This window comes from Rhamphochromis longiceps, linkage group LG17, assembly GCF_057381845.1.
Source record: "Rhamphochromis longiceps isolate RC_006_pf linkage group LG17, R_longiceps_female_GT1.1, whole genome shotgun sequence".
NCBI classification, from domain to species: Eukaryota; Metazoa; Chordata; class Actinopteri; order Cichliformes; family Cichlidae; genus Rhamphochromis; species Rhamphochromis longiceps.
In genome coordinates, this window is record NC_140573.1 from 25,109,984 (window position 1) to 25,123,404 (window position 13,421).

The window sequence follows — 13,421 nt, forward strand, 5'->3', positions numbered from 1 at the left end:
AGGAACTTTAGTTAAAACCTGGCAGGTATCCTCAATGAAAACTCATTCAGCCTCTCCTTCAGGTGCATTTCAGGAACTGCAGCACTTATAAATTATGGCAAAAAGTCTTGATATATTGAAAAACAATAGTAGACCTACAGCATTAACAGACCTGTGCTTTTCCAAAGCAAACACAAATGATGAACAAAGAGAAAAGGGATTGTGATCTCGCTATAGAAAACCAAGAGAGGGGATGCCAGTGACTGACAGGGGATCTCTTCAAGGCTGTGGGGGGAGAAGCTTTGAATTTCTCCTTCATGTGTGCAGTATCATTCGTGGGAAGTGGGCAGAACTGGGACATTTTAAAAGCCAAAGGAGAGGAGAGGTCTATAAAAAAAATCAAAGGCCTGAGGCAATGACTACGACCCACTAAGCTGAGCTAACATTTAGAGAATTAAAGATTTTTGTCAAACCCCCCTCGTGGAAGAAAGTCGGTTATGAATGATGAAAAAGGAGAGGACGGGGAGGGAGAGAGTGGCAAAAGTGAAGGATGGTAAAGAGACTCGATAAAGAGGAGGCATGAAGCTGTTGACACTTAAGAGTTATGATAGCTGGCAAGACAGGTGGTGAAGAAAAAGGAGGGTGTCTCTGTGTTAGGATGACCGTCTTTAGACTCCCTGGTGCTGTTTTTACCAGCTGCCACTTCAGCGTAGCGCTGCATCAGCAAACACAAAAGCAGAGACGGGATTATCTGCTCCATTTGCAGAAGATGAATCAGACAATAGCTATCAGCTGACGTGAGATGTAGGCAGAACAGATGAGCAACAAATGAACCGTTCACTGAATAGAAATGTAGAAATCAGCCTGAAGAGCGCACTAAAGGCCACTCAAGCCTCTGTGTTATCACATCAAAGCACTTCTGGCTCTTTGTTCTTAATTAATTTGAAGATTTAGATGAAAAGTCGCCTTTCTGAGAGGACTGTTGTTTGCTGAAATGCTGAGTCAAGGGGATATAAAAAGCCCCCTGAGCATGATCTGGTTTGAGAGAGCAATATGGCAACAAAAGGGGAACAACTCCACCTGTTGGCCACTAAACTGTATTACAGATAAATTGAAACGTACACTTACACTGCACGGACCTTCTTCTAAATGTTCCCCTTGAACAAAAAGTGATGAAGCAGTGAACCTCCTCATTTAACAGCTGCAGATTGCTGAAAAAATACAAAAATATATAAAAACAAAGTCTTAACTACTGAACAAGATAATTTAAACATGATCTGCTGGCTTTAAATACTCTCACATAAACACCAGAATTTTAATTCTCTGTCTTTCAGTCATGTTGGAAAAAACATATTTTGCGTATTATTTTTGTGGTTTCCTGGTTATGCCCAACTGGGTGCCCCATTAGAGGAGACCTCAGTTGGGCACCTTCTGCCAGTTGTTTGGCCTGGGAATTTCCAGTATCCCCCTGGAGACACTGGGAATTGTGGCTGACCAGCAGGATGCCTAGAATACAGTCTTTAGCCTACTGCCACCCTAACCTGACTTTGGACAAGTGGAATATAATGAATTGAGGGATGCTTTCACCAGTAGGGGGCTCAGCTCAGATTTTTGCTACTGTTTAATTTATGATTCTGGTAAAAGTTTTGTTTTTTGCCATATACCTCCCCTGGTGAAATACAGGTTTTGTTCAATCCCTGTGCCCCCGTGTGGTACAAATTAGTATTAAACAAAGCTACAGACTGGGACATGATCTCATAGATGTTATTTCTTCTCATTCTGATCATTTTATTTAATTTGTGGAAGGTTTTAAACTACTTTAGAATAAAGGAAATCCCCCCCCCCCCCCCAAAAAAAAGTATATTTTAAAGGGTTTAAAAAACAAACAAACAAACAAAAAAACACAACCGTTGCTGCCACATTTCCTTGTTCAACAGTGAACATTTTTCTTCTTTTCACAGCATAACAAACAGCTGTCAGATCATTATGACATTCTTGGTATGATTAGAGAAGAAAATGTTTGTTTGTTTTTTAATCTTTTTTTTTTTGTATAAATATACAAAGAGGTGCGAAAAAACACTGAGTTTTCCAAACTACTTATATTTTTAATAAATGATGCAAACAGACTGTCAAATGCTGCACATCATTTTTGCAAAGTGGACACCAATAAAAAGGTGCAACCTATGTTGGAGTAAAAAGGGATGTGTGGAAATGCTCAGATACTCAGACTGTGTAAATAATAAAAGACAGACGTACCTGTCAGTGTGCAGCCCTGCAGAGAGCTCTGGGCTGGTCTTGACATTCACAGGGAGTGTGGCACTGTGTTACCATCAGTGCGGCTTTTAGTCGGGCACTTGAGAGGATCTCTGCATATCTCAGTGAAGTGCTGCAGGCTGCAATTTTCCTCCAGCTCAGCCTAATCCTGCACTAATCAACAGGCACACACAACAGACACACAGTGCAACCAGTTTACTAATGCAGTTCTGGTCTTGACTTCCTGTCCAGTGTTTGAGTTTTAGTCTGTTTGGATTTAATTTTTTTCTCTCTCTCTTTCTGTCACACCTCTGCGAATGAGTTTTTCTGCAATGCAGAGCCAATTTAGTGGAATTACAAAAATATCTGAGCATCCATGAAAAGCTTAAAATAAGCAAAGAGATGTTTCCACCTAATGTGCACTGATAAAAAAAAAAAAAAAAGGAAAAACTCAGAGGAAAAGCTGGTAGGAAGCAAAAAGAAACTAAAAAAATCTCTTATTACCAAAATATGCAGAAGAGCATCTGAAACCTTAAAGAAGATGGGCTACAAGCAGAATCGTCATCAGGAAACTAAGGTAACAAATTTGGACAACAGACATTTGAAAAAAAAAACCAAACATCTTTTCTGATTAGTTTTAATGCTGCTGCAACATAGGGTCAGAATTTTGTGTAAATATTAACGCATGAATCCTGTATTGTACCAACAGTACAGGGCTGGTAGCATGGTGTAGCATGGTGTAGCAGTGTGTGTGGTTTTAAAAGCTTAAAACATCAATAAACTCCAAGGTTCTCCATCTTCTTTGAACAGCATCTAAAATCATTTCTATTTGTAGAAAATCACCAAAGCCATTATACTACATACATGATGTTTTTGATTTAAAAACAATTTAGAGGTGTCTGATGTCCAAGCTTTCAAGAAAAAAAGTGAAAACCCTTTCACGTAAGGACTCACACCACAAACACAGGTATAGAGGTTTTATTTACGACAGGGATACAGGAAAGGAACCATAATTTAAAATGTGGATGATGACGAGCTCACTGAGCTCCGGCTTTGGGGGGGATCCACTCGTGGATCTTCTTGCGGGTGGTAGAATAGGGCACATACTGCTGTGGGGTGCCGCTCACGTTGAACTGGTGAATCTCAGCCAGGAACTTCTTGGGCTCCGGAGGATGTGTGGTAGGGGGGTTGTCGGTCATGCAGTGCAGCCAGCAATGCCTGAAGAGTGCACAGAGGGAGGCTTAAACAACACCAGCTTTTAAATGATCAAACTCTAAGTCTTAAAAAAATAAAAGATTCCTCTTTCACACAAAACATTATTCTTTACAGTAAATACTAAACATAATTTGGATTACTGGAAAATTATATATACACAATTATATATTATGGACACTTTCTAACATTAAAAATGTACATTATTGGTTTTCTACATTTCTTATTGAGCTTTTTAACTGATTCCAGACCCTATTTGAATCCATTATAAAAGCCGCACCATTCAGCTGGCACCATGCTGCCGTCCACCTCCCACAGAGTCCTCTTCCCGTTCATTTCTGTGGTGTAGATCACCCAGCGGTGACGTCCTGATCGCACAAAGACAAAACACAAACTAAGACTAGGGATTTTCTTTGAAGGAGCATTTAAATTCATCCTAAATTACACTTAACCTCCTAACATCCAACAGGTTGCTGGAGACCCATCAAAGACCTGAAGTTTAATTTACTTTGGCTTTACTATATTTTTCCTGTCAAAGGCAGTTGACTTAAACTGAACTCAAATCCTTCCTCTAACCATAGACAGGTCACCATTGACATAATGTCTGTGCTATGGAGCAAGATTAGGGAATCGCCAAGGTCAAATTCAGGTTAAACCCTGAATTTTCAGTGTTGCCAAGATGGTTCACTTCTCTTCCTCTTCATCACCATGGTAACTGATGCAGCAGCCCTAACCTGCTCAATGAGTTTGGACCGATTCTCAGTTCTCTGTAAATCAGCATCACTATTTCTGGAAGATCTCTCGGACATCAGTGCCTCTTACTGAACCAGGCTTGAAGTACACTGGTTCCTAATGCCTGAGGCACGATCTTTACTCCTGCCGGAATTGAAGCTGGGATTTTTTTATTTTATTTTTTAAACACAACAGAGTCCCTCACATCTAACCATTCATTTACTGGAATATACATTAATCTGAGTTGTGATACTGATAAAAACCATAGTCACACAGTCTGCTGGCCAGCATTCCTTCCTGGCATCAAACAAATTTAATCGTCATAAATGTACTGTTTGAGTCATGGGGGCAGCAGTCTAAGAACAGACACACAGACCTTCCTCTCCCCAAGGTGATTCCCAAAGAGCTATCAGCTGAAAGCTTGGCATATCTCACCATGATGTGCAGTGTGTCCTTAAAAGGTTTGAGGAAACTGGACAAGTGCGTGACAAAACAAAAACAAAAAAAAAAGTGGCAGGCCTAAAAACTATCTACACCAGATAAACAGTATCTGAAGGCCATGTTCTTAAGAATTATAAGACATGACAAGAACTGAGAGATGCATCTGGTGCTTCAGCTGATCATCTAAAAACCTCACTGAATCACGGAGACCTCACCAGTAATGGTCTCAGTGGAAAAGTGGTTGTCAAGAAGCCATTCTTAAGGAAGGGCGGGAGAAAAGGCTGGGGTATGCCAAATTACATGAGAACTAGACTGAAAATCAGTGGAACTGATTCTGATGGAATAAGGTCAGGAGAGGAAGACAAACGTGAGCATGTACAACCATCTGTAAAACATGGTAGAGGCTCTGTCATGGTTTGCGGCCATGACCACCATGCAATATCATCTGAAAGAAATCTGACTGACAGGAGCTTCGTGTTCCTGCATGACATTGATCCAAGCACGCTGCCAATGCAGTTAAAGCGTACATGGATAGAAAGACACACAATGGAGCACTATCAGACATGGACTGGCCTCCCTAGAGCTCATACATTAACATTACTGAAGCAGTGTGGGACCATCTAAAGGCAGCAAACATCCAAACAAGAGCTTTGAGTGTCCTTCAAGAAGCTGGAGAGCTATTCCTGAAGACTACTTAAAAACATTACAAGAAATCTCACCTGAGAGAGTTCAGGATGTGTTAAAGAAAAGTGGTGGTCACATTAAACATTAGAATTAGAACTGTATATAAGACAAAGCAGAGAAAGTACATTTACATTAGGGGTGCAACGATACACAAAATTCACGGTTCGGTTCGATACTTTGGTGTCACGGTTCGATGTTTTTTCGATACAAAAAAATGTTCATGCCTTTTTAATTTGTCATTTATTAAAATTATAAATATATATTTTAACTCAAAAGTACAGTTTTTAAATTTAACCCTAACCCTTGTGCGTGTTTTTTATTTTGACAGCGAATGCGCACCTGCGGACTTATGTGCAGCCCTGGTTATTTAGCTCGTCATATTGCAGCCACAGAAATTCTTTTGTCCATGAAACCATAAAGCTGCACTTTCTTTTTGCCTTATAGTCTGATTTGTCATAACTTCTCCGTTTTGTGGTAAGCTTTTCTTTGGCTGTCACTTCTTCACCCTGACCTGTCTTATTTGGCTCAGCAGAACTAAAATATATATATCCTGCTGCTTTTACACACGCACTCACATAAGCTCAGCGATTCTCTGCGCGATCAACCTCTCACATGTTTAAGCTTGCTGCGGGAGATTTCACTTGTCATGTTTGCATAGTAAGCTAACGATTAATAAGACTGTCGCTCTCTATACACAGTTCGCACGATTGCAAAGTGAAAGCAAAAAAACAAGCGCAAATTCAAACGCGATTTCAATATGTCACATATTGACAGTGGCTCACCGATGCCAATGACATAATTACCCAGCTACATTTCCGAAAGAATGCAAAAGCATTGACATATATTTTTCCTTCCTACAATAGCCCGACGGGCAGGGAAGAGATAGATTTTGGTAGCCTGACTGAAAAAAATCGCTATCCCCAGGACGTCGGGCTAGCGATATTGCGAGCTCTGTATCTGATTGAGGAATCACTCATCTTTGGAAAAGAGAGTTTATTACAGAGAAATGTCTCTTTCCAAAATAAAAGCTATACTATCCGCTTCTTCTGGGCTATATTCTCAGCAGCATATTAAACATATCAGGTCCCCATAAGGAGAATCATGTGCTAACAGCTGTCTAAATGACTCGGCTAAAGTTAGTAGCATGCTTGTTGTTTTTGTCTTTGCACTAGGATGATGTCGGCGTAAATGTGCAGTCATATTCGTTGTGTTCCCACTAGTGCTTTCAGGTTAATCTCGTTGAAATGACCTTAACGCCACAACACGGCAAATCTCCGTTAACGAGCTACCGCCGATCGCCCCGTGCGTGGGGCTAGACGGCCAACAGTTAACGAGCTAACTGCGCTAACACGCTAGCTCCCACCCATGTAATTGAGCATTGCATGGCACATCCAACATACTGTTTTACTTTAGTCCATGAGCTTACCTTCAGGGTCATACGTCACATGAAAACCAAAATAATTCCAAACGCCAGATCTGAATGAGGGTGGGGGAGCTTAACTTCTGTCTCGCTAGCTTGCCCTGCGCTCTTCTTCCTGACTATGCTGTCTGTGTTGAGCGCTCAGTGGATCTGCGCTCGACAGTGCAGCCTAGGCGGAGTAGTCGAACGCAGATTCACTGAGCACTCAACACAGACAGCATCTTCAGAAGGAAAGTTGATAAAATAAATTACAAATGTTGTATTGTTCGATACATATGCGAACCGAACCGAAAGCACTGTATCGAACGGTTCAATATCAATACGAATATCGTTGCACCCCTAATTTACATGTATGTTTGCACATGTTGCAATAAATCGCTGCACCTAATTTTCCATTTTCCTAGTAAAATATAAATAAACGTGAAAAGATCACGGCTGGATCAGTAAATCCCAGACTGATTTAGCAAGTTGATACCCACCTTAAACTACCCTGACTGCAAACATTAGGATGAGTGAAACCAGATAACAGAAAGATCTGTAGACGTGAAACAGTTACTATAGCGCTCTGAAATTAATTTGACTCACCGAAGAAGTAATGCTTCTTGTCCTCATAGTATTTATTTCCATATTTATCCACACCGACCAGTGTGCCCGTTTTTATATCATTCACTCTGCCAATAAAATAGGAAGACAGACGTTAGTTTCCCCAAAACTTGCAGGTCATAAACACAACATCATGTAGCATTTACATAACCTTATTTTGAAAACGAATCACCTTTAAAGTCCTAAAGTTTTGATAGTTTTCACACATTTCCTCAAGCCCTTTAATGGACTTTACACCATTTTCTTAATGTCTAGCTAATCAGGAGTCCTTTACAGCATGCTAACATCAGCTAGCTCTCCAAATCCCCGCTTCTCTTCTGCCGCATTTAACCCTTATCTTTCACCTCCAGCGGATAAACACAGACGGCACACACGTCTTATTAAACTCACCTGAACAGCTGGAGCAAAAAACCCCGGACTCCTCCATGACCTCCTATCTGCCCCAAAGCCCTTCGGACAAGGTTTCCATACCCCGCCATCTTAAGACGGAAAGATTACTAGGACGGACCGTTCGGTCGGGGGAAACAAGGCCCAGAACTTCAGTTCCATCTTCTCTCTCTCTCTCTCTCTCTCTCTCTCTCTCTCGCTCCGCAGGATTACGTCACATAACTTGGTCTTTAACCTCCTAAGACCCGAACTCTTCCATGGCATGCATTTTTAATTTCTCTTTGATATTTGGGCATATTAGGACCCGATGAATGTAAAAACAAAGAATCACCAGATTTAGTATTTTGGTCTAAATAACCCAAAATGTGACATATGTGGACGCCAGGTCCTAGGAGGTTAAGCAAGATCCGATGTCCACTACAAGAGGGAGAGACGATTTGAAAAAAGCTTTACTGATGTTTATATTCTTTCCTTATGGGACGCAGATGTACTAACTTAGAAACCACATTAATTTGAGCACTCGTGCTTTGGTCTTTGTTGAATGTGAATGTGTGTGTACGAATAAGTTGATTTTAACGCCATTTTAACACCATCAAACCTAATATTGATCAACTGTTTAATAAATTAACCCGGGCAGAGCACGTTAACCTTATCCAGAAACCCCCGAGAACATAATGACAAGTGCGGTAATCTCTAGGTCTCCAGAGCAAACAGATGAGTTACCCTTTTCTTTTGAAGTCGTCTACGTGACTGTTGAAGACTCCATGCAAAAGTGTGGTTACAGAATGATGCTTTGGATCAAACCGTCCAAAGTAAAACGTTTCTCGTGCCATGGAAGACATCCAGGATGTGATTTTAAGAGCACTGACCCCAACAGAGGAAAAAGAAAGTGACAGACTGTGTGAACCACAGTCAAGTCCAGATTCTCCTCCCAAAAATAAAACCGTCTCCTGTGTGAAGTGTACTAGAGCAGGACCAACCTCCAGAACAAAGCCCTGAGCCTGAACCAATCACTGACACTGGGCCTACAGAAGGTCAAAGTCAGCCATCAACCTCTAAGAACTTACAGGAGGATCCCCCTAAAAGTTTGATATCACTTCTTGCTGCTGAGAGAATTGCCAATGACTGCATTTCTTGGATCATGAAGATCCTCAAGAAATGCATATTCCACACAAAAGGCATTTTGAATTTTTTTTTTTATACTTGAAGTCTTTATTTGTTTTTAACATTTCACAACACTAAAACAAACAAAACAACCAACAAACAACAACAGAAAAAAAAAACAAAAAAAATATAAAATATAATAAAAAAAAAAAAAAACTCAAATCAGTTAACTCAAATCTTTAAGTCATTCCCTTACTGAGTGCCTACACAAACAAACAGTGCAGCAAGCGTACAACATGACTAAAGATAATTGCCCTGACCAAATAAGTTCCAACCATCTCAGCCAAAAACACGTCCCCACGATTTGTCAAAACCCTCCCTATCATCATTAATCCTAGCCAAGAGTTTTTCATACGACACCATTTTCAGCATAGTTTCTTTCCACCTATTATATTCTGGAGGAGACGGTTCCTTCCATACACTGAGAATAACTCGAGCCGCTGCGATCACCCCCACCTTTATAACCACAAAGTCATATTTTGAAACCCCAGGTAATACTGACCGATCCCCTAATAAGCACAGTCTTGGTGACAGGGGTATCATCAAAACAATCCACCTTCCTATTTTGTCCAATACTTTTTGCCAAAAGGGATAAACTTTCCCACATTCCCAAATAGCATGCATAAATGTCCCTGGATCTGATCTACATTTCCAGCATACATTACTGGGACTAATTCCCATTCTATAAAGTTTGGATGGAGTGAAGTACCACCTGTGTATTAATTTATACTGAGTAAATTTACCCCTGGCCTCTCTTATATATTTATCAGAGAATGACAAAATTCTGCGCCAGTCTTCTTTAGAAATTGCACAACCCAGATCCCTCTACCATATAACCCTCAAGTTTTCACATATCTCTTTTTTTGGATTGTTAAACAGTTTGTAGAAAACCGCTGCCCTATGTGCTGTACTGGACAATTCTAAAAACTCCACCACCATATTCGAGCTTTGAGCAAATTTTCCTTTGGTAACACAATCCCTTATTTGTAAATATTTCCAAAAATTATTTTCTCTTATCAAACCGTATTTTCGGGTTATTTCAGCAAATGACATAAACACTCCCCCTGAGTAAAGATCACTTATCCTGCGTATGCCTTTGACAAGCCATTCCTTCCAGAACACAGTTTTCCGCCTAATCCTTACAGCAATATTGTTCCATAGCGAGGCATAAGGTTGTCTTAGATGAGATGCTCCACACAACTTGTGCACCTCCACCCAGACAGCTTTGGAATACCTGAGCACTGGGTTATCATGAGAGTCTTGTCCATTAGTTGCCGCGCCCTGCGAGAGAACATCCAAAGGTGTGAAGGGGCTCGCTAGTTCCTGTTCGATCTTCATCCAGCTCAGCTCAGAGCCCGATCCTGTCCAGTATTTGGCCAGTCTTGACAATTCAAAAGCTAAATTATACAACTTCACATTTGGGAGGGCCATTCCCCCAATGTCTTTAGAGGCCCACATTTTCTTTATATTCACTCTCGGCTTCTCGTTATTCCACAAAAAATCTTTGATTAACTTCTCAATTTGACCAAATATGTGCAAAGGAATTCGTACAGGTAACATCATGGAAACATAATTGAACTGTGGGACCACCATCATTTTAATCACATTAATTTTACCCCATAGTGTAAGATTCAATTTACCCCATTTATCCAGATTTGTTTTTATCTTTAGGAGGAGAGGTTCCACATTTGAAAGCATAATATCCTCCAAGTCGGGTTTTAATAATATTCCTAAATACTTCATACCTGAAGGTGAGGCATTTTGAATTTTGACGAAATGAAAGCTGTCATCAGATGTCTTACAGATGTGGTTGTAGATAACATCACAAGCACATAATATCTGAGTGCTCTTAAGAAAAACATGCACCATCATGCATTATCAAGAAAATGAGTGAAGCCCTCATCGAGGAGTTTGGCTCTCCAGATGAGCTTTTGCATACAAACACATTCTGATTTTTTGTTGTTCTTTATTGTGTTGTCAAGTATGGAATTTGTGCATTCTGGTCATCAGTACTGGTTTTGTATTAGAGCAGAATTTAAAGTAGTATTGGATAAAAGTGGTTGGGTGCAAGATGAACACAATTCATGAAACCATGAAATGTTGCTATTACAGCCAGTAAATGAATATCTGTGGTGAGTTTAACAGTTTTCAGGGATTTAAGCACATTTCTGCACATAGAATGATCCAAAATGAAAAGTCTAAAGCAAAAAGCCTGAGTAAGATGGACATTCTCATCACGGTCTCCTAGTCCTCCTTTTTTCTTTCCCTCTCCTCCTTACTGCTCTTTCCTGAGCTCTTCTCCTGGGTCCTCACCCTCCAACTCCAAGGACCTGGAGGTTAATGAAGAACGTCAGTTGATGCCGGATCATTGAAATAACTGCATTTGTGAAGCTGCCTCTCTTTGCTTGTATGTTTGCTTTGTTTTACTCTGTTTAACTTACCCCTATTCTCTTCTGTGTAGAAGCCTAAAAGAAATCTGACAGAGAATTGTGAATCTAGACAAATTCACTAACTGGAAACCTTCTGCCTCAAGCATTGTGAAACACTTTGTTGTAAATAAACCTGCCACTTCAGAGAAGATCAGTTTTCATGAAATTGAAGAAAATCAGGTTTTTAAGCACCTATGTAAGATTTGTAATTTAAGAAAAATCTTGGGCCTTAAAATAGATGCATGACTGAATGTCAGAGCAGAACGTTCTCAGGACCTCCCTGGTATGTTGCAGGTCTAACTTAGACAGGCAGCCATTCACCTTTACATTCACACAATTTATAAATCACTATTTAACTTAAGATGCATGTCTTTGGACTGTGGAAGGAAGGCAGAGGACCCAAAGAACCTAACCAGTAGGTGGATTCAGACTCTTCTTGCTGTGAGGTGACAGCGCTAATGACTGTGGCACCAAATAGCCACTGCTTTTAATCACAGAAATGAAGACAAGAGGATACGTTTTATATTCATATATATTTTATTAAAAACTGTTTCCTGACAGTTTAGAAATGCTGTTTATAAGAGACTCTAACGCGTATAGAGTGGATGTTTACAAATGTTATTGTATAAGCTCTGATGACACTCTCCCCCCTTTTTATTACTTTACTAAAAAAAAAAGGTTTCTGTTTCTGGGTTTGTTCAAATGTGACATCAACACACAGACTGTGTGCAACAAACAAACAGACTGCAACAAAATGCAGTTTTTTTAAACATGTTGAAAGGCTGAGAACCCTAGCAGGACGCGGGACAGTGCGCCATGCATGTCCTACGCTGCAAGGAATTTCAATCTGTGCTGCTGCAGTCTATCTCAAACAGGAGGATATAGAAGGCACAAAGTCTGCTAAATGCAAGAATGAATATTTCCTTAGAAATATATAGTTCATGTGTATTGCCTACAGTGTTTTCTCATTAAAAAAAGCCCCATGTATTAAAAATAAAATTATTTTGAAGGGTATGAAGGTCTCTGATAACAAACCCTGACTCCCAAAATTAAATGCAGCCTGCGCTTTTTAAACAATAAATCTTCCTATTTTATAAATATTAGCTCTCGGCTTTAAAAAACAACAATAACAACAACAGCAAAAAAACCAAAAAAAAAACAAACAAGGTCAGCGTTGTTCTTTAATGTACACAGTTTTACCCTTTGACCACTTCCTATGTGGCTCAACAGGCCAAAAAAACCTACATACAATAATCTTCATGACACTTCCAGTTGTCTCCAGGATGTTTGTTATTAAAGAATCTCTTGACCAGAGAGATGCATTTAAAGAGCAGAATGTCCACTTCCTGTTTCTGTTAAAGCCTGATTTTCACATTAAAAGCCCATGCTGTTACATATATGAACTCTCCTCAGACATTAGTGCCAATCACACATGATTGGTATTTTATGTTATTTGTGTGCAGCCAGTATGAAGTTTGTTTCACACGGATTCCTTCGCCCAACAGCGTTTGAAAAATCATCCCCAGACTTCCGACTTCCAAGGATTTCCGAGGGACTTTAAAAAGCCCAGTCAACTGTTTGGTCTCACTTCCACACACGTGCTTCTGGACTTGACCTTTGACCCGCAGCTGCTACTCGCTTTTTGCACCGCTGAGCATCAGAAGCTGAAAATAAGTTCAGAAAAACCAGTTCTTGGAGAGCTAAAGGAGTCTGGCTTCCAAGCAGAGTTTGTGACGCTCTGCAGCAGGCTTCAGTTTAAGGTAGACAGTCCACCTGGAGTCCTTCCTGAGCTGGTGACCTCTGACCTGTGATCAATCAGGGGTCGTAAGTTGTCTTTCAACTGGCTCCGGGGCTGTCACACAACTTCACTACTGAAAAAAGGGGGATTACTGCTCGAGAATCATTGCCTCCTGGAAGGCTTCGATCCATCTGAAAGTAAGAATGCCAAAAACAGAAAATAAGCTGAATTACTATTGAGTTTTAATGCACTCGGATCAACTTTTTGATCTTATTCACAGCAAGATCTGTTTAAGCAATAGTTATTTATGTTATTTTCTGACATCAAAATGTAGGAAAAGAAACCGCCTAACCCACATAGTGATGTGGATGTTTACCTA

General features: G+C 40.2%; 2 protein-coding genes across 2 annotated transcripts in view; both read right to left on the reverse strand.

The window, feature by feature from the left end:
* Positions 1-3,194: 3,194 nt before the first annotated feature.
* Positions 3,195-7,862, reverse strand: ndufa12 (NADH:ubiquinone oxidoreductase subunit A12). Its single transcript, XM_085387373.1, has 4 exons — positions 7,715-7,862; positions 7,307-7,392; positions 3,725-3,812; positions 3,195-3,450 (listed from the first exon to the last, which is right to left on the reverse strand). The coding sequence occupies exons 1-4, from the start codon at positions 7,801-7,803 to the stop codon at positions 3,270-3,272; spliced, it is 444 nt and encodes a 147-aa protein (XP_085243499.1). The 5' UTR covers positions 7,804-7,862; the 3' UTR covers positions 3,195-3,269.
* A 3,956-nt stretch (positions 7,863-11,818) lies between these two features.
* Positions 11,819-13,421, reverse strand: part of fgd6 (FYVE, RhoGEF and PH domain containing 6) — a 33,723-nt gene continuing 32,120 nt past the window's right edge. Inside the window, exon 21 of the mRNA XM_085387691.1 lies at positions 11,819-13,233. Coding sequence (XP_085243817.1) covers positions 13,191-13,233 — 43 coding nt within the window. The 3' untranslated portion in view covers positions 11,819-13,190. The remainder of the gene's footprint in view (positions 13,234-13,421) is intronic.

What these genes read in the sequence shown, in the direction of transcription:
- ndufa12 (XM_085387373.1), bottom strand. Translation starts at nt 7,803, where the DNA reads ATGGCGGGGTATGGAAACCTTGTCCGAAGGGCTTTGGGGCAGATAGGA. An exon ending in TTTTTGCTCCAGCTGTTCAG is followed by an intron (nt 7,393 to 7,714) that starts GTGAGTTTAATA and finishes TTTTATTGGCAG; the next exon opens with AGTGAATGATATAAAAACGG. An exon ending in CAAGAAGCATTACTTCTTCG is followed by an intron (nt 3,813 to 7,306) that starts GTGAGTCAAATT and finishes TTGTGCGATCAG; the next exon opens with GACGTCACCGCTGGGTGATC.